The sequence below is a fragment of the Pistacia vera genome, unplaced genomic scaffold (genome assembly GCF_008641045.1).
Source record: "Pistacia vera cultivar Batoury unplaced genomic scaffold, PisVer_v2 Contig1115, whole genome shotgun sequence".
Taxonomy (NCBI): domain Eukaryota; kingdom Viridiplantae; phylum Streptophyta; class Magnoliopsida; order Sapindales; family Anacardiaceae; genus Pistacia; species Pistacia vera.
In genome coordinates, this window is record NW_022195155.1 from 16,002 (window position 1) to 43,861 (window position 27,860).

Below are 27,860 nucleotides of genomic sequence, written 5' to 3' on the forward strand. Positions count from 1 at the left end.
CCACCATCAACATCCTCTTATCCTTCTCACCCAAACCCCTAACTTTTCCACCCGATTGCACCTCGGTGAGCTGCCGGAATTTGGTTGGAAAGGGACGACAAAACGCAAAAACCTAAAGGAGAGGTAGCGACAATCGGCGGGCGATTGCAGTTGGTGACGTTTCGGGTTTTGGTGGGGGGAAGCCGACGATACTATTGGTGGTCTTGGTGGTGGTTTTCGGTACCAGAACCTGCCATAATTTGGATGAAACGCCGATTGACACTAAAAGCAATGATCGGTGATTGAGGGGTTCAATCAGGCGGAGAGGTTAGGGGTTTTGATGTGGGGGTTGAGGGGATTATAATGGTTGTGTTGGGAGGGGTCGATTGTGCCAAAAACAGGCTGAAATGACCTGAAATTGCCAGTAGGGTGAATTTGAGAAGTGACGGGTTATCTTGAAATTTTTCGGTGGGGTGAATTTGAGAAATGAAGGATTATTTTGAAATTTTCATCTTTGAAATGACCATTTTACCCTTTTAACTATTAGATTAAATAATTTTCTATTAATTTAAGGGCAGAAATCTGCAATTTATGAAACCAGGGGTGGGAACGTAGATTCACCAAACCTTGGGTGGGAAAATGTTGTTTACTCTATTCAATTTATAAGCAGCCCAATTCTAACTCTGAGGTAGGAATAGGATAAGGATGTACGACAATAATCACATTTAATGACAGCTTAAGTGGGAGCTAAACGCATTGCCAAACAACCCCTTTCTCCATAACCGAGAATTTTAAAGGGTTTTACCGTTGAAGAAGCAACATTTAAACCCCTACACAAAACCTCCCTGCTTTGAAGACTGAAGGCCGAAGCGTCGACAAAAATGTATGTACGACAAGCAGCTTCTAATTTTGTAAGAAGAATCCATAGAGTACCTTCTCGAATCTGCTGTTCTTCTGGTGACACATCCATAAACGCATCGCCATTGCCGCTTTTCAGTATGAATTAATCGCAATCTTTATCTCCATCAGTCCGTGTTTGTGTTAATATATATATATTTTTTTTAAAGATTAAGTGTATATCGTATCTAATTTTGAAATTTTTAGTTAAATTTATAAAATCTTGTTCTCATTTGAGGTTTAGTTGTTTTTGGGCTTCAAAGATTTGTTTTTTATTGGGTTAATTTTTTTATTTTTTTAATTAAGAGGGAAGATTCGCAACTATATATTTAAAGTTACTCAAGTTTGAGTATGTCATCTTTAATCTTGAAATTGTAGTATTTAAATGCTTTAAGTCTTTCTGTTTTTGGGGTTCAAAAGATTTTTATTTTCTCGGTTAATTTCGGTTTTAGAGTAGGAATGGTATGCCATCTTTAATATTTAAATTGTGGTGTAACAATCTTGCTTTTATTTGATGCTTTTTTCTTTCCTGGACTTCAAAATATCTTATTGTCTACATTCTTTCTGGGGTCTATTTCTATTTTCCTTTTAAAGCGTGAGAATGATCATATCAACCCATGAGTTATTCTACTATGAATTAACTACATTTGCCAAGACTGAGTATGTCGTCTTTAATCTTGAAATTGTGTTTACTTATGGCATGAAATTAATAAAATATTGCATTTCTTTGCTAATTCCCGCATCATATTATGTTAAAATAAAATTTGGAGCTATTAGTTTTGCTAATTTTATGGAAATATCTTCCAAGAAACCAAAACCGATTTTGAAGACTAGTTAAAACTATTATTGAAGGACTTCAAATCCTTGTATACTGTATAGATGTATTTGTTATATAATTTCTAGTTTTCTGTTGGTGATACTTTGTCAAGCTAATGCATTAGTAGTACTATTTTGATTCGATTTACAAATCGTGATGGTCCTTTTCTTTCTGTTTATTCTTATTTGTCATTAACTGGTTTGATTCATTTGAATAACTTAGCCTTTCTAATTATCATTTCAGGCAAAATGAAATTCTCCGATCAATTTGGTTTTGGAAATTATACGTGGAGAAAAAATCAAGAAGATTCTTTCCTATGGATTCTTTTGTTTGGTCAAGCTGGTATACTTCTTTCTTGGTTCCTTGGGTGACAATTTTAGTAATATAATTATTCTTCTAATAATTGTTATCTCTCTTTTTTTAAAGTTTCTTCTGAAGTGGCTACAGTAATAATGTATATTTAGAAAGGATTTCTTGTGTGTAATGTATGAGCAAGACCAAAAAATATAAGTTAAAGAACAAAACACCTAATAATGTGTCAGTATTGTGAATTTCATTTTGTAACTTTGTCATGTTGTTGGTTAGTAGGGTTAGTATATGAAGATTTAGGAAAGGTGTAATTTATGTGCATGAGGCTATTGTCGATTAAAAATATACGGTGCTTGTCATATTTTTTTGTACATCACTCTGGTATTTTCTTCGAGAAATGATTCCTCTGTTTATGAAGAATTCTTGTTTAGTTTTGAGGCTTGTTTTGTGACAGAATAAAAATTTCAAATAATATCTCCGTTCAAATCTGATTTGGTTTGCAGCCACGTTGTTGGGAATAAATTCCACAATTGTCTTAGCAGAAGATGGCTCAATTCAATCAAGCTCTCAAAGTGACCTAGAAGGGTCCAATGTAGTTGGATTACGCAAAATTGAGGATGGTTCTGTGATATCTAATATACACACATCAAAATGGCGAGTTTTTACAGATAATGGGAGGGATTTTTTCATGCAGGCAAGCTTATTTCACCTACATACTGTTGCTATGAATATATAAATTGGCTGTGTTATTAAGAAAACTATTTTTGATAGGGAAAAATGGAGGAAGCTGAGAAGTTTTTCCTTTCTGCATTGCAAGAAGCTAAAGAAGGATTTGGAGAGAGGGACCCACATGTTGCTTCTGCATGCAACAATCTGGTTGGTCTGCTATTTAGATGCTTCAAGTATCATATTGTTGTTTGTGGCTACTACCCTATTTGTCTTCATATAAAATATAGTTTTGAGAATTGCAGAGTATATCAAGAAACAAATAGGAGAAATAGAATTTTGAAATGCCATTAATAATGTCACATATTGCTGTTAAGCTTGAATGTATGTTATCTAGATAATACAAATTGTTAAAATGTTAATTTATCAATTACATTGAGCACAAGAATTTTTGTCTAGTAATTATTGGGATTTTCTTAATGATTATGCTGTCTAAGTTTCTGTGTTGTGTTTGATTGCAGTTCATTTTTCTTTTCCCCCCGCATTGTTTAGCACTTGTGAAAATAGTAAAATAGACTTACAACTTAAACTTCTGAATAGATGATTAATTAATACAAACTTGACTCTAGAGATAATGAATGTTGACCTTGGGATGGCTTCTAATAGGCAAGATGTTAGTTCCTATGGCTTTAAACTCAAATTAATGAATAAGAAGTTGATGACAATCTAGTTGAGAATTCAAATGTAATTTATTTATTTATTTATTTTTTTTTGAGAAATTCAAGTTATGAACAGTTTTCCAATGATTGAAGCTGATATGTTTAGTACATATGCAAGATGTTAGTTCCAATGGCTTTAAACTCAAATTAATGAATAAGAAGTTGATGACAATCTAGTTGAGAATTCAAATACAATTTATTTATTTATTTTTTTTTTTTGAGAAATTCAAGTTATGAACAGTTGTCCAATGATTGAAGCTGATATGTTTAGTACATTAAGTTTGGTGGAGATGGTTGCCCTTGTGAGATAATAAGACCTAGAGATGATATGATAGGGAAGAGTGACTTTATGTAAGTGGTAGGGACAAGAAGGGAAATGTTAGAGAAAAATTTATACAGGTTGAAGTAGTAAAAAAAGATTTAGCTTTTAAACAACTGATCAAAATATGGTTGAGAATGTCGAATGCATTGGAAATATTATGTAACCATTCCCAAATTATTTAAGTGATTACTCTTAGTCAAGATGAATTGATTATTGAAGCCTGGTAACTGAATACAATGCATGCTTTTGGAACTGTTGGCAAGTCTTGAGATGGTATGATTGGTGGTTTATGATGTGAGATGGGGGTGATAATTAGTGTAGGTGGTCAAAGTAGCCTTGATTTTAGAACCTGTTCTCAAGTTGTGTCCCTCCTTCCTAACCCCAAAAAAGCTGGGAAAAATATACCAAAAAGAGAGTTTTTCATCTCAGCAATGATGTTACCCAAAAAGGCCAAGTTTGAAAACCAGTTCTCACTCCACCTTGCCTCCCACAAAAAATCAGGGAAAGAACATCCAAAAAGATTGGCTCACAGGCAAAACATATGCAATTAGCCTCTTTTGAGCTACCATGTTGGTTTTACTTTGCATTAGGCATGACCAGTGACCAAATTCGAACTAAAAGCAGTAAATTTTAGGAGCAGTAATTGTAGTGTCTGCATTGGCTGAAAGTTTCGTTCATGGATTGCCTTTGTCAAAGGATATACTTATCGCTGTCGAGCTTAGGCTAGAAACCCCCTGCCTCCAGTATGATGATCTAAAAAACAATTGACAGTCACTTTGAGCATAGGTGGTGTATTATATGTTAGTGTATCTGATGTATCTTTCATTGAAGGTAATAATAGAAGACTTTGAAGTTGATAGATTTATTATGTTTTAACCCTAGTTTAATACGCGTTTTATACGCGAATTATACGCTTAGCCGTATAATTCGCGTATAAAACGCGTTTTAACGTATGTTATAAAAATTGCCGAATTATATGCGTATAATATGAATACCAGTATAATTCGCGAATTATACCGTATAATTCGCGATTATTCCGCTACTATTGCAAAAAAAAAAAACCTATTGCTCACCCCAAAACGACGTCGTTTTAGGGGGTTTAATTCAAATTTACACGGTATCTCTTCTCTTCTTCAGTTCTTCTCTTCCTCATTTCTGCGACGGATGACATTTTCAGCTTTTTCCTCAGTCTTCAACTTTTTCACTTTTCTGCGCCAATACTTCTCTCTCCTCCTCAGCTCGACGGCGAACTGGTTGAGATTTAACGGGTTTGTGTTTGTGTTTGGGGGAGAAATAAGTTTAAAGAAAGGAAAGTATTGGCAAAAAAATAACCTGTAAAGCAGATGCCATTGTTGGAACTCTGGAAGAAGCAGTTGGCTTTTGGGTGACAGGGTGAGACCGTGAGACACTGAGAGATGATTTGATTGAAGAAGAGAGAGGAGGGGGGTTTTCAAGATGGGTCACGGGTGTTTAATTTGTGTTTGTGGTGGATTTCATTCAACACTCAACACTGTAACTGTAGATTGCATTTTATAATTCTATTGCATAAACAAAACAAAAAAAAATATATATTTTCTATTGGTGGGATAGACAGACATGCCCTGGGAATTTGTTAAGGCAAAGAAAAATTAACGTTACCATAGGCAAAGCAAAGCAAAAGATTTAATTTAAGTCAATGCTGAGATACATTAATAATTAGTCCATAAAAATTCAAAACTAGGATTAATATTACCGTATTTTTCAAAACGTATTATTGATAATATACCATATTAAACCCGTATATACCCGTATCGTATTTTTTCCGTATCTGAATTTTATGACCGAATTTTATAAACGTATTTTTTACTATTTGCCGTATTATACCCGTAAAATTCCCGTACCGTTTTTTTGCCGTACCCGTATTTTAACTAGGGTTTAACAGAGTTTTTATTTCTATTACTGCACCTTATTCAAAAAGTCATTGCTTTTTTGGTTATCCTTTAGGCAGAGCTGTATAGAGTTAAGAAGGCATTTGATAGGGCAGAACCTTTATATTTGGAGGCCATTAACATACTGGATCCTCATTTGGTCCTGAAGATATACGGTATGTCTAAATATATTGAATACTATGACAGAAATTCTACCACTGCATGATATACATATATTTAAATATTGAGATAGGGAATGCTTACAGTACCCTTTTTTATTATAAGGATCCAACCTGCTAAATTGTTGCAATATCAATCTACATTGCAAATGTACAAGTGTCTCTTTGAATGGCATGTCAACATGCATTCTTAATTAGTTGAAAATAGAAAAGTTCATATGATCCATCTCCTCCATTTTACACCAAATTCATTGGTTGTGTTGAAATGTAAAATAGGAAATAGAATTATTCTCTTTGTAATATAGGAAATAGATTATCTCTTTGTAATATAGAATAGAATTATTCTCATTGTAATATGGAAATAGAATTATAATAGGAATAGGAAATAGATTATAATAGGATGTAACAATTTACTTCCTAGATTACTTCCTAGATAGTTTTTTGTTTTTGCTATAAATTCATTGTACATCTCATTATGAAATACAAGAAAATATTTCGCCACATGGTATCAGAGCTTGGTATGAAATTTCAAAAATTTTCTCTCTTTCTCGGATTTTTTTTTCGGCAACTGTTCTCCGGCGACTGTTCTCTGGCAACGATCAGAATTTGGTCCAATCACACTGGACTGATCGTCTTCTCCTCGTCGTCCTAACCCGAGTGCTTTCGTCGTCGGCCCCGCTGCACGCGCCTTCACGAGCGGATCGTTTTCCCAGTAGCCCCTCTCTGTTCAGTTTTTCCGGCAAGCGTAAGTTTCTGTGTTTCCGTCAGTTTCAAGACTTCATGGATTCTTCAAAAACAGCCTCTCCTTCGAATCCAAGTGGTTTTTCTTTTGTATCTCTCCCTCCCATCACCACTGAGCGATTAATTGGGACTGCTAATTATTCATCATGGGCTGCCTCTGTCAATTATGGTGTATGGTCAAGGTCTGGAGGATCATTTGACCACCAAAGCTGTCGATATTACTCAGATAAGTCTTCCTGAACTAAAATTGATGCTATGCTGTGTAGTATGTTATGGCAAACTATTGATCCCCCCCTTCACCCTATTTATAAATCTTACCGCTCTTGTGTTGATATTTGGAGTCAGGCTAAACTTCTCTATACAAATGACATTCAACGTTTATATTCTGTTGTGTCCAACCTAGTTCATCTCAAACAACAGGATATGAATATGTCGGTTTCCTTGGTAATGGCTTCCCTTAAGACAGAATTCAATCTGCGGTTACCTGCTGGTAAATCTGCGCAGAAGATTTGGCTCAACGGACAAAGTCTTTATTGCCTGACACTTGCAGCTCTCGGTCCAGATCTTACACCTGTTCGAGATCAAATTCTTTCTGGATCCACCGTGCCTTCCCTTGACGATGTGTTTGCCAAATACTCTGTTCTCCTCCCCTACTACTATACCTTCCCCAGGTGACTCTTCAGTCCTTGTTTCTCAGTCTCAAACTTTTCGAGAACAGGGCGACGAAGTGGCAGAGGAAATCGGCCCAAGTGTAGTTCTGTCATCGGTGGGGGCAACTAAGAGAAATGTTTTAAGTTACATGGTCGACCTACCCGAGCTGCGAATATTGCCAGCTGATCACTTTGATCTTCATTCTGAGTCCTCTACGTGCTAGCTCAGCCCTCCTTAACTCTCACGGTACTGATTATGATGAATCTTACAGTATCAGGCCAGTAAGCAGTCTTCGTCATCCATTGCCCCGTCGCTCAAACGGGTAATTCATTGTTGCCTTCTCTTCTCAGTCTTCTGCTTTAGGACCTTGGGTCCTAGATTCAGGTGCCTCGGATCATATTTCTGGTACCCTCATTTACTTACTCAGATTACAAATACTGTATCTTATCTCCTGTTACTTTAGCCAATGGGTCTAAAGCCGATGTTCAAGCTATTGGATGTGCAAAACCCCTCCCCTCCTTAGCATTAGACTCTGTGCTTATATTCCCAAATGTCCATTTAATCTCGTGTCTGTTAGTAACTAACTACCCGCTCCTTAAATTGCTCTATTCGTTTTAATACTGACTCTGTTGTTATACAGGATCGCGACACAGGACGGATGATTGGCACAGGACCTTGGTTTGGTATGTAAACTTCGTCTTTCTCTATATGTCTAAAACAGTCTCCTCGTGCTTGGTTTGGACGATTTAGCACAGTTATCCAAGATTTGGTATATCGATGTGAGTCTGATCACTCTGTTTTCTATAGACATACATCATCAGGCAGTGTATCTATCTGGTTTTCTATGTCGATGATATGTTATACAGGAAGTGATCAAGATGGCATTGGACAGTTGAAGCAACACTTGTTCAAACACTTTCAGACGAAAGACTTAGGGCTACTCAGATACTTCTTGGCATAGAAGTCGCTCAGTCTAAATCTGGTATTGTTATTTCTCAGAGGAAGTATGTACTGGATATTCTAGAGAAACAGGGATGTCAGATTGCAGACCAATAGACTCTCTATGGATCCTATTTAAAACTTTACCTGGACAGGGGGAGCCTCTTACTGATCCTGGAAGGTATCGAAGACTTGTTGGAAAACTTAACTATCTTACTATCACACGACCGGATATTTCCTTTTCTGTCAGCGTTGTGAGTCAGTTCCTTCAAACTCCGTGTGATAGTCATTGGGATGCAGTTGTCCGGATTTTAAGGTACATCAAGGGAGCACCAGGTAGAGGCTTACTGTATGAACATAAGGGTCATTCGCATATTGTCGGATATTCAGATGCTGTTGGGAGGTTCTCCATCTGATAGACGTTCTACCTCAGGATTTTGTGTTCTTGTTGGAGGAAACCTAGTTTCAGGAAAAGTAAGAAACAAGCGGTTGTTGCAAGATCAAGTGCTGAAGCAGAGTACGTGCAATGGCCTTAGCCACTTGTGAGTTGGTTTGGTTAAAACAACTAATTCAAGAGTTGAGATTTGTCGAAGTATCACAAATGAAGTTACTCTGTGATAATCAGGCTGCCTTTCATATTGCTTCAAATCCTGTTTCATGAGAGGACTAAACACATAGAAATTGATTGTCACTTTGTTCGAGAGAAAGTTCTATCAGGGTGTATTGCAACTAGTTATGTTAGTTCCAACGACCAGTTAGCGACATCCTCACTAAGTCTCTCAAAGGTTCGCGGTTGACTTTATTTGTAACAAGCGTGGTGCATATGACTTATATGCTCCAGCTTGAGGGGGAGTGTTGAAATGTAAAATAGGAAATAGAATTATTCTCTTTGTAATATAGGAAATAGAATTATTCTCTTTGTAATTAGAAAATAGAATTAAATAGGAATAGGAAATAGAATTGTAATAGGAATGTAACAATTTACTTCCTAGATTATTTTTTGTTTTTGCTATAATTCATTGTACATCTCATTATGAAATACAAGAAAAATATTTCTCCACAGTTGTAGACAAAGTTCATGAAATTTCATCACATAACTGAGGTTTTCCTCATAGCAAATTTTCATTGTGATATATATATATTTTTTTTTCATACACTAAATAAAAATATGTCTCTCTTTGATAAAAGCTTATTGTGCTGTAGAACTATATCTATTAGGACTTTTTTCAACAGGATATAATTGTAAAGTCTACTAACAAGATTGATGGGCCTTGAATCCCCTACCTAGACTGACTGCTTTTAGGCTATTATTAGTGGCATTGGTAAGTTATTGACCTTGCTGCTTTACATGAAATTTCTGTAACTAATTCATTATATTTTCCTTGATAATCTCCCTAATCTTCTGAAAAAAAAAAAAAAAAAAGCGATAGAAAATCCATTCAGCCTAGATGCCTTTTTTGGAGAGCATTGAAAAACAACTTCCCCGACCTCTTCCTAAAATTTTCTGTCCAATCAGCTAGCTTGGTCCTCCCTTATGGAGGCCTGATAGGAACCTGGATTCTTAACACTCAACACAACCCAAACAAAGTACAATATACTCAAACAGAACAATATTCCAACACAGATCAGAGACAATTGAGAAAGCACTAATATGAATATACCTCTATATTGATTGATACAGAAATAGATAACAACAATAATGAAGAACTATTAAGAAAACAGTACTGAATGTAACGACAACCTAGCAATTCGAGGAGCTAAGGGCCTCCTTTCCCATATCCCACCAAAATATTCTCTACCCTTTAAAATTCCTATCCCTCAATTTATACTCATAAACGTCACACCAATTCCATTGTAGTTGCCACGGGGATAACCAACTCCCACTTGCACACCATGCCATTTGCCCTTATTATTCCTTTTGTAAATTTGAGTTGGATGAGTTGGGGTCTTATCAATACCCTCCCCTTGAAGAACCACCTTGTCCTCAAGGTGGGGAGATGGGAATTTTGCTGTAATTGAGGTATCCTTAAAGTCAGCTGTTGTGATAATGGCTATTAATAACCCTGCAATAACAATGGTGATCTCAAGTTGGGTATGCCTTTGGATATTATCGTAAGCACATCTTCCACAGCCAAAAATGATAACCAAGGAACTGAAATCGCTATTCAAAATGATAATTTCCGAACTCTTTCTGGCCACTTCACTCCAAGTGCCCATGGCAATCCCCTCATTAGCTTTGTTTAGTGTTGGAGTCTCATTTGTTTTGACCCCAGCCATCGCCACCGTGTGGCCTTCTTGCTTCAAATACTGAATAAGAAGGCGTTGGTCAGTAGGGGGGAAGTGTCCAATCACAAAAATTTGCTTAAAAGTCTCATTTTCTACTCCCAACTTCAATGTAGCCCAGGAAAGAAGCCAATCCTCATTTGAGCTATCAGGACCCTGTGGCATTATAAACAGTGCGCTGATTCCTTTGCACAGAGTGTCAATAACATGCTCATCTAGTGTCAAATTTTCATTGATAAGTGTTTCGCCAATCCAAACTTCCTTACCACTTGGTCTGATGATAAACTTCTTGATAGACTCCATTAATTCCTTGCTCAAAGTTTTGTCTTTAATGTCTGGCATCCTAGGATGATGCTTTTCCTTGTCAAGTTGAGCTGGTAATGGGGTCTGGCCGGAAGCGATAGTAATCTGGTTCATCATCTTCCCCCATGTTGTGCTCTTACCTACAGATGTTGTGAGCATGCGACCATCCCCTCTAATCACCATTGCACCGTAGAAGAGGAAAGAGGTTTGTTCATCAATGGTTGCTAAACCATCACCCAACTTCAAGGATTCACACGATATGAAAAAATCATCAAAACATACATGGTATCCCCATCTTAAGCACATTATGACACCAATATTTCCCTATCTAAGTACATTGATTTCTGTCATTCGCCGGAAAAGAGCTGTTCGCCGTGGATAGAAGTTGTGATCGTCCGGTGGATTTGGTGTGGTACTCGGGCTTTGATAACTAGAGGCTATCGCTGCTCCAGATGGTGCCTCTTCCCAAGTTCAGCGCCTCGACAAAGAGTTGCCGGAATATCTCGGTTGATCGATGAAGGGAAATGGCCTGAAGTTATTTGCAATTTGATTTAAATTTGATTGGACCCTTGACCCACTTTCCATTGACCCAGTTTCTCTACCTGACCCAAACCCAGTTGCATTAAAACCTTTGCCCAGTCCATTATCATATTGCTCAAGCCCACACTCAATTGTATTTGCTATCCCTTGTTTACCCAGCCCAACTGAAATTATTCCTCTATTAAACCCATACAGCTCAACTTGTTTAATAGCTCTATTAAGCCCAAACTTCATTTCTTCTAAAGCCCAATTCTTTTCCTCTATTTTCTAGGCTAACTCAATAAACTGTAGTAATGAATTGGGTTGGCTCAATCTCACTTTAGCCTTAATATCTTGTTTGAGCCCATTGATAATAGCAACCCACAATATTTCTTCTCTTTCTTCACACAAAGGTGCAGACAAAGCTTCAAATCTCCAACGATATTCATCCACCGTGTCAGTCTGCCAGATTTCCATCAAAGCTTCATAAGGCCCTCCCTCTTGTGACCCACCAAATCTATGAGGAAGAGCAAGCTTAAAAGTCGGCCACGTCGTTATCGGAGCTCTGATTTCCATCCACTGGAACCCATTTATTGCATCTCCCTCCATACACACCACCACCGTGTTCATCCTTTCGTTCTCAGCCACCTGATACACCTTAAAATACCTTTCTATCATGAATAACCAAACGTACAGATCCTTCCCCATGAATATCGGTATTTCGATTCTTCGGCCACGGACTCTGGTCGATTTCGTTCAGTAACTATGGTTTTGCCGTTCTGGTTTGCATTGGGTTCACTTTTCTCTTCCCCTTGGTTTCGATTTTGTTTCACTGGTATTTCTGTTGACCCATCCCTCTTAACTCCTTTGGTTTCCTCCTCATCTTTTCGCCTCATCCATGCTAGCATTTCCTTCAAGCACTCTCTGATCGTTCCCAAATCTTCCTTCATCGATCTCATATCTTTTTCCACATTTCCCATTCTAGTCTCCATTTCCGCTTTTACCATTCCGCAAGCTGGCTCTGATACCAATTGATAGGAACCTGGATTCTTAACACTCAACACAACCCAAACAAAGTACAATATACCCAAACAGAACAATATTCCAACACATATCAGAGACAATTGAGAAAGCATTAATATGAATATATCTCTATATTGATTGATACAGAAATGGATAACAACAATAATGAAGAACGATTAAGAAAATAGTACTGAATGTAACGATAACCTAGCAATTCGAAGAGTTAGGGGCCTCCCTTACCATATCCCACCAAAATATTCTCTACCCTTTACAATTCCTATCCCTCAATTTATTCTCATAAACGTCACACCAATTCCATTGTAATTGCCACGTGGATAACCAACTCCTACTTGCACACCATGCCATTTGCCATTATTATTCCTTTTGTAAATTTGAGTTGGATGAGTTGGGGTCTTATCAAGGCCCAATGAGACCCATGCTACTATTGGCCTTCACCCATTGAAATATAATCCATGAAGTATCTAAATGAAAACAAACTTCTGTTTAACATGTCATTGCCTCCATCCAAACAAGGCTCAATAGCTTAGGATTAAGATTAATACAGCATTATAGATAATCTTGTCCTATTCAGATCAATTCAATCGAATCTCAAGAAAATAACTCAGTCTATTATAGTATGCCAAACACACCATTGTATGCATGTGTTAAACCTGTCCACTTCAATTATCATATGATTTTTCAAATGTTGGCTTTTGGCTCCTTTGGCTACACAATTACATAACTATTCAGCTCAATACTACAAATTTGCATCATTGCTGCTCATCGAAGCACTTTTAACTATTGTCCTGCAGTGTTGGAGTTGCCTATCACAATCTTGGGCAGTTTTATCTTGTCCAACGGAAACTAGAAGATGCTCGTAGGTGCTATGAGGTAATATGTATTTGTTGATATTTATTATATCTGGAGTTGCCATTATGTTATGGGGTTCCTTAGCTTAGCTTTTAAGGTTTTTGTACGTCACTAATGTTTTTGTGCTTAGTTGTAGGACTTAATGTCTCTTCCATTGTTGGAGGTTCTTTTCTTTTGGATTGAGGCAAGAACTTGCAACAAACAGTTATGTCGCTAAAAATAAAACATCTGAATAGCTGTTTGTTTGAGTCAAAAAGTGGCTTTTTTAGGAGCTCTTTTTCTTTCAATTTTCCATTTTGAATTTTAATAATCAAACACACCAGAAAATGTATATTATGCTATATCAGAGGTATGCAAGGTGCAGAAACTTAGGTAGCCAGGGGTATGGAGCATAATTAAGCTGCAATGCTGCTTTGGTTCTCACTGAGGACAAAATGATACAAAGTTGTTGATGATTTTGTTATCTAAAAAGCGTGTGAATTGCTTGATATCCTTTATGTTGAAGGCATTATGATGACTGGATTATAAAGAAAATTTGCTTCAATGGAATCAGAAGACATTGTATTACATTTGATTTTGTGATTTCTCCCTCTTCGTTCTTTTTGTGGAACATTATGTTTACCTTTTTTGACGAGAAGCTAAAAAATATCATTACTTGAAGAGATTACAAAGAGTGAAACAAGTTGTCCACAAAAGAAAGAATCCATCTAAAGGATCACAAAAGGCCTATACAGCAAAGTTTACCTTCACTATGTATGATTGAAATTATCTTTCTACTAATATCTCAACTTGTGCTGATGCGTTTTTTTTTTTTTTTGTTTATTTTATGTTTGGTGATTTCAACAGCATGCTTTAAAGGTATGAACCAAAATCAATGTTTGTGATTGTGTTATTAGGCATAACTGTGAAATAATAATCTCAAAATCACCTTATCATCCAGATAAAGGGACGTGTTCTGGGACATGGTAATGTAGACTATGCTGATACAATGTATCACCTTGGGACGGTAATTTATTATTTGTTTATTATTTGTCATTAGTTTTGTTTGTCTTCTCATTGTTATATATATATATATATATATTACTTTTTTCTTTGATTGACTTCTTAAATGCTTTACAACCTTCATAATAGGTTTTGTATCTCCAAGGAAAAGAAAAGGATTCTGAGGCCCTTTTTCAGGATTCTATCGGGATATTAGAGGTGCATCAAAGTTTTACTTATAATGCTGATCTTGGGCTTTCTGCACTTAAGCAAATTGACGTTGCTGGCCTGATTGAATGGTTTGATTATGTAGGAAGCTGGTCAAGGTGAGTCAATGACATGCATAAGGAGGTTGCGATATCTCGCTCAGGTTAGAATCTGTCAGCTACTTCAATATCTTGATTCTTAAACATAATTGAATTCCTTTTTCTACCTAAATTCAAAAAGACGCCAAAGAAAATGGACCTTACTTATAAGGAGGTATATCTCATATATGTGTGGTTCAATATATTTGAGTACAATGTTATTCTGTTTAGTTACTTATCGGGCTTCTCAATTTTTCTCTAGACCTACTTATCTTTTTTCTTTTCTTTCTAGATATATTTAAAAGCAAATCGACTTGAAGAGGCTGAGAATATACAAAGGAAAATCCTACATATTATGGAATTATCAAAGGTTTGTCTCTTTTTTGTTTAGTTATTGGGCTTCTTAATATTATTCTGTTTACTTTAGAGTGAATTTATTTAGACAGCCAATAGCAATTGCTACTAGGCAATAAGAGCTAAGAGCAAATACATTCTTATTTTTCCTAGTGATCTGTGACAACATATATGTGGTTTAAATCTAAAATAGTAAAAGCTCTAGTAGTTTAAAAATTTGTGAAGGACTCCTTACTGTTAATCTCTTCTCAAGTAATTTATCCTTTGACAATAAAAATACAAAATTTGCTCCATCAAAGAATTGAAGCAAGTTTTGAGCTCTCAACTACTTCATGTTATCTTCACTTTCTTGCATTCTCTAAGTTAGTAGAAAACATTCTGTAATAAAATTTCAAAGAATATTGTAACTCTTGCTGGAATTAAGACTCTATACTCCCCAAAGTAAAATTAAAGGCATGATTGGACACTATATGGTTGCCTTGGATGTGCCCTGGTCCTGAGGAGCCAAAAAGGGATCCATGACCTTACCTTGGCTTGAACATAATCCCAGTGTCAACAGTGAGTAGGGTGACGTCAACGCCTGAAGGTTGGATCAATTAAATACAAAGTCAGCCCCAATAAGTTTAGGATTACTGAAGAAATCTCGAAGTCATATTTTTTTGGTGTAGAGTTAATATTCCTCAAAATAAATCCTAAATGGAATTGAAATCACAATCCTTTATATTTTGGAGTACTTTCTCTTTGAGAATCCTTACCTTATAAATTTTGCTTACCTAAAACGTGGTTGCCATCTATAAATCCTATAAGTATGGACGCGTTGCATGATATTCTGGGCATTATCTGCTTGATTCATGACTTGGGCACTAAAGAGATTAAGTCAACAACACTGCTGGTGTTCTTTTACCCTTTCCTTTTTTTTATTTTTTTTTTATTTGTGACTTGTGTAACACTTCAGATTCACAATGCCTACGAAATTTCACCATCAATATCTGACACCATCTATAGGAACATGATTTAGAAGCCACCTTACTGTGGTTTTTAACAACAAAACTGATGAAAACAAAACCACCATTTTTAAGTTGCAAGAAATTGAAAACAAAAATTTATAAGAAATGACTAGTGGTGGACATAAAAAGTAGCAATCTGGGGTCTGAAGTGCTAACTTTTTGATAGGCTCCCTATCAATAAGGTTTATCAATACAAGGGGAACAACGGTAGAAGGGTGTGAGACGTGTGAATCAACAGTAAAGGTGGTCTCTAAAAGTTGTCATGCCAATAGGATTCAATTAGAGGAAATGCACGTGGCAATAGAGTACGTGGCGAGAATATGGGTAAAGGTCACTAGTATATTAAGGCAATTAGAATAAGGAATAGACATCATTTTTCTCTCAAAGGTTGTCAATGGAGGCCCCTAGCTCCTCGAATTGCTAGGACTTTCCTTTCTTGTTTCCTTTGCTTTCGTTGAGTCTGATTGTGGTTCATCAGAACTATTCAATCTTCAATCAATATATTGTTGGTTTACATAATTGTTCTTGATTTTGTGGATGTGCTGTGTGTGAATTTTTGATTGAATTTGCTGGGGTCCCATCAAATTGGTATCAGAGCCAATGTTTTGGGTAATGGTAAAAGCAAAAATGGAATAGAGAGTTAACAGAATTGAGAAGGAGATGGGAAAAATGAAAGAAGAAATGGGGAGCATCAAGGGTTACCTCCTTGAGCTTTGAGAATGGATGAGGAGTAGAGATGAGAAAGACGAAAGTAAGAACATTGATAAGGCAGGAGTGACACACCGGAAGGATCAAATAACCTTGATCGACTGAAGGGAATCGAAAACAGCAAAGAAGATCACAAAGGAAAAAAACTGGTATTACTCGTGTTCAATGGCGAAGATCCATTAGGATGGACTTTCAGAGCCGATAGATATTTCTAGATGAACAAATTCCAAGAAGAAGAGAAGGTGGATGCAGCTGCCGTTTGCATAGAGGGACGCGCGTTGAATTGGTATCAGCGGGTTGACACCCGAGTACCGATTCTCTTGTGGAGCTCCTTCAAGTCAGCGCTAGTCGTACGTTTCAGACCATCGCACCATGGGACACCTTATGAGGCTCTGGTAGCGCTAAAACAGTCGGCAACTGTGACCGAGTTCAGGGAACAATTTGAGGCATTGTCAGCTCCCTTGCGTGAGGTAGGAGAAGACCTCCTCATGGGAATTTTTTCAAACGGGCTGAAGGAGGAATTGAGGGCTGAATTGAGATTGTGTAGGCCCAAAACGTTAATGGAATTAATTGAGCAGGCCCATTGTATTGAAGAAAGAAATTGGGTTTTAGAAAGGATCAAGCCCAAATTTAATGGAACCCACATATCCCAAACCCATAACCAGACCCAAAAACTAGATTATTACCAACGGGTGTCTTCAAATCCAGATGTAAGCCACCCAAATGGGTGGAACATTGCGATGAAAAACGCAGAAACCTTGCATGGGGTGAGGTCGCAAAACCGAAGCTGGGAAAGGATTGTGTTTTCGGTGTGATAAGAAGTTTGGGCCCAACCATCGGTGTAGAAACAAATCTCTACAGGTTTTGTTGATGTTGGAAGAAGAAAATGATACTGAGAAAGAAGAGGTAACGTCGGAAGCCGATGATGAACCAACCTCAGAAGGTAATCCTCTTGCTCTGTCTATGAATTCTATTGTGGGGATGACCTCAGACAAGACTCTTAAGCTTAGAGGTTTATTGGGGATAGAGGAGGCAATTGTGCTTGTTGACAGTGGGGCTTCCCACAATTTTATTTCACATGACTTAGTGCACAGGTTGGGATTGAGTGTGGAGAAGGGGAAGGCTTTTGGAGTCATGGTTGGAAATGGTTTCACGATTAGGGAGAGGGAATTTGCAGAAAAATTGGGTTAAAGATCCAGGGGATAGAGATACAATAAGATTTTTTTCCCTTTGAATTAGGTGGAGTTGATGTTGTGTTGGGTGTTGCGTGGCTGAGCACTCTAGGAGATGTGTGTGCTAACTGGAAAAACCTGACTATGGCTTTTGCTAGAGAAGGAAGGTTACGTTAAGGGGAGATTCTTCTTTAGTCAAAACCGTGGTATCACTCAAAGCCATGCTGAAGTCTGTACAGAACACAGGGGCTGGCTAGATTTGCCTTCTACTGCTTGCATTCATCCGCTTTTCCATGTGTCTCAGCTCAAGGGTAGCCTGCACAACTCTGTTCCCATCTAGCCTCTTCCCCATGGCCTCACCGAGGACTTGGAACTCACTGTCCAGCCCCAATCTGTTCTCGCTGTCCACTCTTTAAGGGATGGTACCAAAGAGGTGCTTATAAAATGGCAGACCCTACCCATGTTTGAAGCTACTTGGGACGCTTATGACCTCATTAACCTCCAGTTTCCTCTCTTCCACCTTGAGGACAAGGTGGCTCTTCAAGTGGAGGGTATTGATAGGCCCCCTATCAATAAGGTTTATCAATACAAGGGGAACAAGGGCAGAAGGGTGTGAGACGTGTGAATCAACAGTAGAGGTGGCCTCTAAAAGTTGTTATGCCAGTAGGATTCAGTTAGAGGAAATGCACGTGGCGGTAGAGTATGTGGCAGGAATATGGGTAAAGGTCACTAGTTTATTAAGGCAGTTAGAATAAGGAATAGACAGATCATTTTTCTCTTAAAGGTTGTCAATGGAGGCCTCTAGCTCCTCGAATTGCTAGGACTTTCCTTTCTTGTTTCCTTTGCTTTCATTGAGTCTGATTGTGGCTTATCAGAACTGTTCAATCTTCAATCAATATATTGTTGGTTTACATAGTTGTTCTTGATTTTGTGGATGTGCTGTGTGTGAATTTTTGATTGAATTTGCTGGGGTCCCATCAATTTTATCTTAGAAAATAGAGAGTCACATGCAAAGATGAAGGAGATAGACGATAGATGATGTGTACAGGTCAATATCCCTAGAGGACAGGTGTCTAAACCAAGTCATCTTGTTGAGGAAAGAATGAGAGGCGATTTGGACCAAAGTTGATAATCATGTGACCAATGTACCTTGAGGATTATGTATCTTGGCTACCAATGTCTGTTTATTTCTTTTCTTTTCTTTCTTTGTTTTTTTAGTTTTTTTTTTTTTTTTAAGCTTTAAAGTAGGTTTTGATAGGAAAACTCCTTACCATTAAAGCATAGCATATTGTCTTCTTAGACAACGTTCATCCTGCAGCAGCTGATGAAGGTGTAGTATATCATTGTAGAACAGTCTATATGTGGAAGTATAGAGATACCCTTCATCATATGTATGAATGATTTCTCTTTTTATTTTATTTGTATTATTAAATTATAAACATTGACTTTAGGTGTTGTTACATGGTGATTGTTTCATTTTCTATATTCCTTGTCTATCAACAGTACAACCTAACTAAAATATATACACACACTCAGCAATTACATATATACCCTTTACATATACATAGTTTCTAACACTCTTCCCTCAAGCTGGAGCATATATATCTATCATGCCCAGCTTGTTACAAATATAGGTTATCCTTTTACCAACTAGAGACTTCGTGAAGATGTCAGCTAGTTGTTCCCCTATTCTAACATGATTAGTAGCAATTAGCTTTTGTTCAACTTTCTCTCGTGCAAAGTGATAATCCACTTCTATATGCTTAGTCCTCTCGTGAAAGACTGGATCGTTTGCTATATGTATGGCTACTTGGTTGTCACATTACAAGTCCATAATCCTTGGGTCACCAAACGCAATTTCTTTAAGAAGATGTCTTGTCCATATAAGCTCACACGTAACTTGTGCCGTAGCTTGATACTCAGACTCTGCGCTTGACCTAGCTACAACCGGTTGCTTCTTACTTTTCCAAGAAATAAGATTTCCTCCAACAAAAACACAAAACCCAGTCACAGACCGTCTATCCACAGAGGATCCTGCCCAATCTGCATCTGAAAAACCTTCTACCTTATTATGACCATGATCATTGTAAAGAATCCCACGTCTAGGGGCTCTTTTTAGATACTTCAAAATATGGAGGATGCTCCAGGGTCAATTTGTTCCACTTCGTTAACATTTTTGCTCTCGATGGAGCAAAATTCAACTACATACCCAACCTCTGTGTTCTAGGGGCTCTTTTTAGATACTTCAAAATATGGAGGATCGCATTCCAATGAGATGTCCAAGGAGATGACATAAATTGACTCACCACACTCACTGAAAAAGCAATATCTGGACGGGTTACTGTAAGGTATTTTAACTTTTCAACTATCCGTCTGTATCACTTTGGATCACGAAACATCTCTCCATCCTTAGCATTCAATCTCACATTAAGAACCATAGGAGTGTCACAAGGCTTAGTCTCACTTAGACCCATTTCGGTCAACACATCTAATACATACTTACGTTGAGAGAGAAAAATCCCTTTCTTACTTCGAGAAACCTCGACTCCTAGAAAATACCTTAAAGTGCCCAAGTCTTTTGTGTGAAATTTGGAAGCCAAAAAGTTTTTCAAACTATGAATGCTAACATCATCACTGCTAGTGATTACAATGTCATCAACATAAACAATTAAAAGAATGATGCCAGAACTAGATTGTTTATAAAAGACAGAATGATCACAAGCACTCTTATTTAAACTAAACTGAGTCACCACTTCGCTAAATCTACCAAACCATGCCCGTGGAGATTGCTTTAAGCCATATAAAGATTTCCTCAGTTTGCATACCTTTCCTGACTCCCCCTGAGCAACAAACCCCGGAGGTTGCTCCATGTAAACCTCTTCAAGAAGATCACCATGTAAAAAGGCATTTTTTACATCAAGTTGGTGAAGAGGCCAACAAAATGAAGCTGCAAGAGAGATGAATAGTAGGACATAGATCATTTTAGCCACTGGGGAGAATGTCTCAGAATAATCAATACCATACGTCTGGGCATAACCCTTAGCAACCAACTGAGCTTTCAATTGAGCCACAGTCCCATCGAGATTAACCTTCACTGTGAAAACCCATTTGCACCCAATAGCCATTTTATTTTCAGGCAACTCTATTGGAACCCATGTATCATTATGTTCTAGAGCCAACATCTCTTCTTCCATAGCCCTTCGCCACCCATCATGAGTAATTGCTTCAGACACAGAGTTGGGAATAGACACAGAGTTTAAAGAGGCAATAAAAGATTTGGAAGATGAAGACACAGAGTGATAGGAAACAAATGAGGAGATAGGATAGGTACAAGAGCGCTTACCTTTATGAAAAGCAATGGAAAGATCTTGATCATGGTCAGAGGAAGGAGGAACCGGATCCAAGGGCAAGGCAGTTGATAGAGGCAGTGGATTAGATGTTGCTGCAGGTGTCTCATGTTGCTAGTGAACCCTGTGAGAGTATACCTGGGTGATAAGAGGACAAGATAGTAGAGGACTATAATGGGTAATGTTGTAAACAAGAAGATCATCAGAGGGTGCTTCAAGAGAAGTAGATGAAGTGGAGGACTCAACATATGGAGTGGTTTCAAAAAAGGAAACATCAGCTGAGATAATATACTTATCTAGTGTTGGAAACTATGTATATGTAATGCAAAGGGTATATATGTAATTGTTGAGTGTGTGTATATATTTTAGTTAGGTTGTACTGTTGATATACAAGGAATATAGAAAATGAAACATGGTATCAGAGCTCCTGGACGACGCGTGAACCCTTAAACCTTAAACCCATTTCCTTGTTTCTGTTTTTCGGCGACCCAGTCCTTCGTTTTTGTTTTCCGACCGACGATCTCCGGTGACGTCTTTGTCCATGGTTTCTCTCTCTCCGGCGATGTCTGCCCTTAGCTTCTCTTTTTCCAACAACGTCTGAATCTGTTCTTCGTTGTTCTTTGTTCCTTTGATCTCTCCGGCGACCTTTGTTATCTCCGGTGACCTTCGTTTCGTTTCTCTTTTTCCAGCGACTGTTTCTTCGTTTTTCTTTGTTCCTCTATTATCTTCGGCGACCTCTGTTTTCTCCGGCGACACCTCTTTGTTCCTCTGTTATCTCCAATGACCTTTGTTTCTCTTTTTTCGGCGAATGTTGATTTTGTTCCAGTCTCTCTTCTTTGTTGTTGTTTGATGTAGTGAACGTGGAGTTGTTGTGAATCATTTTTGGCTATCCTTTTGTGTTGGCTTGGAGTTGTTGTGAATCCTGGTTGTTTGAGATTGGGACGCTGTTGTGTTTGCTTCGGTTGTTTGGTATTGAGAGTGGGATTGTTGAGATTGTTGTGAATCCTGGTTGTTTGGTGTTCAGATTGTTATGAATCTGTGCAGTTGGGAGTTATTTGCTTGATATTATGGCAGAGGACGGTAAGAAGATGGTGACTGAAATTGTCACTTGCTCCACCAAAATTACTGATCGGAAGTTCTTGGGAAAACTAAATTATATTCAATGGAAGCGGATTATCCGACGATATGTGTCCAACATTGATATGTGAGACCATTTAATCAAGGATTCACCTGAGGAAACAAAAAGTGATAATAAAACTCGAAAAAAATGGCTCATGGAAGATGATAAGCTCTTCAATCAGATTAAGAACACTCTCGATTCATCCGTGGATGATGTGATTGGTCACTGTGATACAGTCAAGGAGTTATGGGAGTATCTAGAGTTCTTGTATGCTGGTAAACAAGACCTGTCTCATGCCCATGAATTGTTATTGAAGATCTATCGAGCAAATATGCAAGAGAAGACATTGCTCGAATATTATACAGAGATAAAACAAGCCTTTGAAGAAAAAATTGCTATGTTTCCTGTCCCTACTGATGTGAAGATGATGCAAGCACAAGAAAAACAAGTGGTAGTGCAATGTTTTTTGGCTGGGTTGAGACCAAAATATGAGATAACTCGTACACAACTTCTTACCGGTGAGACACTTCTTTTTCTTACGGATGTCTTTGCTCGACTTCTCAAAGTTAGTAAGGGAGAAGATCGAGGAGTGTCTAAGGACAAAGAAACCCTTAAGGATCCTAATGTTGATCATGCGGCCGCAGTTAGCATGGAGTTTGGTGATGGCAAATGTAACAAAGGGACAAGTCGTGATATTGGGAACAATCGTGGTAATGACCCTCATACTTGCTTTCACTGAGGTATTGAGGATCACGTAAAAAAAAATTGTTGGAAGCTCCATGGCAAGCCCCTGAATCGGAAATAACCCAAGAATATGCACTTGAGGGATCTAGGTTCAAATTTGGATACATGAGGTTTAACATCTTGAACAAAACATGTGCACCCAAACACTTTAGGAGGAAGAGAGAATAAAGGCTGTGATGGAAAAAGGATGGAGAACGGGATTTGACCACCCAAAACAGAAGAAGGCATGCGATTGATCAAGTGACATGTTGTAGAGATAGCATCTGCCCAAAATTCTATAGAGATTTTCATATGAAAAAGGAGAGTACGAGCGATTTCTAATAAATGATGATTTTTGCGCTCAATAACTCCATTTTGCTGAGGTGTATAAACACATGATGATTGATGAATAATACCTCTAGTAGACAGAAAGGAGTAGAAAAGTATTCTTTGGCATTATCACTTCTGAGAATTTTAATAGATGAAGTAAATTGATTTTGTGTTTCAGCATAAAAGGTACAAAATTTGGAGAATAATTCAGAATGATTTTTCATAAAGTACAACCAAGTTACACGTGAAAATTCATCCACAAAAATAACAAAGTATTGATATCCAAACTTAGACAACACAGGGCAAGGACCCCAAACATCAGGGTGTACAACATCAAAAAGAGCTGTGGCTCTTTTGTTTATCCTAGGGCTATAGGATACTTTATGGTGTTTTCCAAACTAACACGCCTCACACTCAAGGTGTGACATTGACCCTACACTAGGACACAACCTTTTCAAAATGGGAAGGGGAGGGTGACCAAGGCGACCATGTAATATGGGTAGAGATGAATCACTGGTACACGCAACAGGTTGAGAGACAGGAGTGGAGAAATCATCGAGCATATACAGGCCACCTGATACACGACCCTTACCAACAATCTGCCTCATCCCAAGATCTTGAAATATACAATGAGTAGGAAAAAAGTAAACACTACAATTGAATGCATTAGTAATTTGACTAACAAATAAAAGATTAAAGGGAAAATGAGGAAGGCACAAGACAGAGGAGATAGACATAGATTTGTTGAGATGGGCAGTACCACATCCAATAATAGGTGCAGTAGACCCGTTAGCTAAGGTAATCGAAGACAAATTGGAAGAAGGTGTAAATGAGGAGAGAATACCTGTATCGCTCGTCATATGGTGGGCAGCACCAGAATCAATGACCTAGTTACTACTAGAAGTGGACAAACAGGCTGTAGGATTACCTAACTGGGTTAATGTAGTGGTAGTTGATGGGATGGATGACTAGGAGCAAGAATTCTGAGTGAGATGAGCATATTCTGCTGCAGAGATAGTAATCTGTGATTGGGTGGATAAGAGACCATCTTGAGTTGCAACATGAGCAAACTTTCGAGTGCCTTGCATATTCAGGGGCTTGCCATGGAGCTTCCAACAATTTTTTTTTACGTGACCTTCAGCACCATAGTGAAAGCAAGTATGAGGGTCATTACCACGATTGTTCCCGGTATCACGATTTGTCCCTTTGTTACCTTTGCCATCACCAAACTTCATGCTAGCTAGGGCCGCATGATCAACATTAGGATCCTTAAGGGTTTTTTTGTCCTTAGACACTCCTCGATCTTCCCCCTTACTAACTCTGAGAAGTCGAGCAAAGACATCCGTAAGAGAGGGAAGTGTCTCACCAGTAAGAAGTTGTGTACGAGCTATCTCATATGTCGGTCTCAACCCAGCCAGAAAACATTGCACTACCATTTGTTCTTCTTGTACTTGCATCATCTTCACATTAGTAGGGACAGGAAACATAGTCCTTTTATCTTCAAAGGCTTGTTTTATCTCTGTATAATATTCGAGCAACGTCTTCTCTTGCATATTTGCTCGATAGATCTTCAATAACAATTCATGGGCATGAGACCGGTCTTGTTTACCAGCATACAAGAACTCTAGATACTCCCATAACTCCTTGACTGTATCACAGTGACCAATCACATCATCCACGGACGAATCGAGAGTGTTCTGAATCTGATTGAAGAGCTTATCATCTTCCATGAGCCATTTTTTTCGAGTTTTATTATCACTTTCTGTTTTCTCAGGTGGATCCTTGATTAAATGGTCTCCCATATCAATGCTGGACACATATCGTCAGATAATCCGCTTCTATTGAATATAATTCTTTTTTTCCAATAACTTCCTATCAGTAATTTTGGTGGAGGAAGTGACAATTTCAGTCACCATCTTCTTACCGTCCTCTGCCATACTGTCTAGCAAATAACTCTCAACTCCACAGATTCACAACAATCTCAACACCAAACAACTAGGATTCACAAAAACTCCAAGCCAACACAAAAGGATAGCCAAAAATGATTCACAACAACTCCATGTTCACTGCACCAAACAACAACAGAGAAGAGGGACTGGAACAGAATCAACATTTGTCGGAAAAAGAGAAACAAAGGTCGTCGGAGATAACAGAGGTTGTTGGAGATAATAGAGGAACAAAGAACAGTCGCCGAAAAAAGAGAAACAAAGGCCGTCGGAGATAACAGAGGTCACCGGAGAGATCTAGGGAACAAAGAAAAATGAAGAACAGATTCAGACGTTGTCGGAAAAAGAAAAGCTAAGGGCAGACGTCGTCGAAGAGAGAGAAACCGTGGACAAAGACGTCACTGGAGATCGCCAGTCGCCGGAAAACAGATACGAAGGACTGGGTCGCCGGAAAACAGTAACAAGGAAATGGGTTTAAGGTTTAAGGCTTCATGCGTCGTCTAGGAGCTCTGATACCATGTTCCATTTTCTATATTCCTTGTATATCAACAGTACAACCTAACTAAAATAAAATACACACACTCAGCAATTATATATATACCCTTTACACTACATATACATAGTTTCCAACAGTGATATTGATGATGAAGCAGTTGATTTCTTGTAACTGATTATAGTTTAACATTTTTCTATTACCCAAATGAAAATTGATATTTAAATAATTGAAAGGAAAAACACTATATTTTGAGAGAATCAACCACACAATCATCTAGTTCATCAAAATCTGCGGTGAAATATGTGTCTGGATAACTCAAGTGGCCAGTCTTTTATTTTTATTCATTAAAAAATTTACGTAAAGTTGGGCCATTATAGGTTATTAGCATACTAACGTGTTATTGCCTCTTGTTTTACTCAAAACATATTTCGTTTGTCATCTATCATTTACCTAACATAGTTGCTACCTTTTGCAACAGGGATGGAATTCTATGGAGACAGTAATTTCAGCCGAAAGGCTGGCGCTGACCCTACAATCAACTGGGAGCTTAAGAGAAGCACAAGAACTTTTTGAAAGGTACATTGTTAATCATATAGTGAACAACAAAAGTGATTATCAATTGGCTAAATAAATAGGAACAGGAATAAGAAGAGTTCTTACATAATTCCTTATAGGTGTCTGGATGCACGGAAAAGCTTACTTCCTCCCAACCATATTCAGGTATGCTGTTTTGACACATATAACTCCTAAAATTATTTTGGCTCTATTATAGAATGCGAACTTGATTAAATCAGAGAAAGTAGAAACAGAGAGAGAGAAATGATTGATTGGTACAAGAGTATATTTCAATTGTATTAGAATGTTTGAAAAGATGGTATACTGTTAAGAGGCAAATCAAATGCAAAAGACAACTACTTTGGCATCATGTAAACTTGCTAATATTACATAAGGTGTACACACTGCATAATCAGTTCTCTATCTCTCCACTAAACCTCCGAAGATGGAAATCAGCGAGGAGAAAAATCACACAAGAATTGAAAGGGAAGGACAAATAGAAGAAATGGGAGAAATATTGAAGAAATGGAGGAAACAATAGAAATTAATCTTAATTTAATTCATCATCCTGTCTAAAAGAAAATCAATTTAATACCCTCTATCTATAGAGGTCAAACCCTAGTTCAACAAAAGTCTAATTACTAAAAAATAAAAAGGTATAAAAAGACCTTGAAATCAATCCCCAAAATAAATAAAATAAAAGACTAAATTAATGTTGCATCCATATCTATGTTTAACATAAGTAATTTTCAAAATTCTATGTACACTGTGTCTTCTTTTTACTTCTAATTTTTTTCACATTAAGACTAATAAGAGTTCAGGATTAACTCCGGCATTGTGTGTGGCTGTTTTCTATAGTATTTATAATTTTCTAAAGTATTCAGTTTTACTGTTATTAGATGAATTAGTATGTTTATTTTAAATTTATTGTGAGATTTTGATGCCACATTTTGCTTCTAGTGTTATTTGACTAGGAATTGGCAATTCTTTTGAGTTGATAATAATTGTTAATAATGGCACATATATGACGAGACTTGCTGCAGATTAGCGCCAACATGCTTCACATTGCCAGGGTAGCAATGCTAAATTCCAACCAATTAAGGAAGAGGCACGTTTCTGAAGCAATTGGTGAGCTTGACCGAGCGAAAGAACTATTAGACAATTCGATAAGGTTTGTTGATTTTATTTCATATAAATAACTAATAAAAAAATTAGAAACTTGAGATGGTTTGCAAATTAATAGAACTTATATTTTTACAGTACCTTCTGAACTAGTACCCTATATATGTTAAAAGTTCGCAACAAACTCACATTTATTAGCTTGTGGCTGTAGTGCGTGATTATGACCATTATTATTGCAGTGTTTTTGAGACAAGTTCTACTTGTAGTCACCCTATCTTTCACGATTGAGATAAAATGGTAAATAAAGGAATAGTCAAGTCTCTTTAGCTGGAGTGTAAGGAAATTAAATGAAGCACAGAAGAGGAACATATGCGGGTGCTAGCATTAAAGAGAGTTGTCATTAATGATTAAGTCTATCAAATTAGAGTCTTGCAGCTCTTGGGATAATTGATTTATTAGCTTTCTTTCTCAGTTTTTTTTTTTTTTCTTTTTCTGGATTTGTTTTGGATGCCTTCAATTTTAGACTCTAAAGTTTACCCTTAGGGGATGCTTTTTTGTGTCATTTCAATG

General features: G+C 37.5%; 1 protein-coding gene across 1 annotated transcript in view; it reads left to right on the forward strand.

Annotated features, from left to right (window-relative positions):
- Positions 1–858: 858 nt before the first annotated feature.
- The window catches only part of LOC116141602, a 30,939-nt gene continuing 3,937 nt past the window's right edge, over positions 859–27,860 (forward strand). Inside the window, 15 exon segments of the mRNA XM_031427083.1 lie at positions 859–975; positions 1,937–2,035; positions 2,506–2,696; positions 2,774–2,878; positions 5,693–5,768; positions 5,771–5,792; positions 13,067–13,145; positions 13,971–13,982; positions 14,065–14,130; positions 14,256–14,324; positions 14,419–14,475; positions 14,703–14,780; positions 26,092–26,189; positions 26,288–26,333; positions 27,212–27,339. Coding sequence (XP_031282943.1) covers positions 861–975; positions 1,937–2,035; positions 2,506–2,696; positions 2,774–2,878; positions 5,693–5,768; positions 5,771–5,792; positions 13,067–13,145; positions 13,971–13,982; positions 14,065–14,130; positions 14,256–14,324; positions 14,419–14,475; positions 14,703–14,780; positions 26,092–26,189; positions 26,288–26,333; positions 27,212–27,339 — 1,241 coding nt within the window. The 5' untranslated portion in view covers positions 859–860.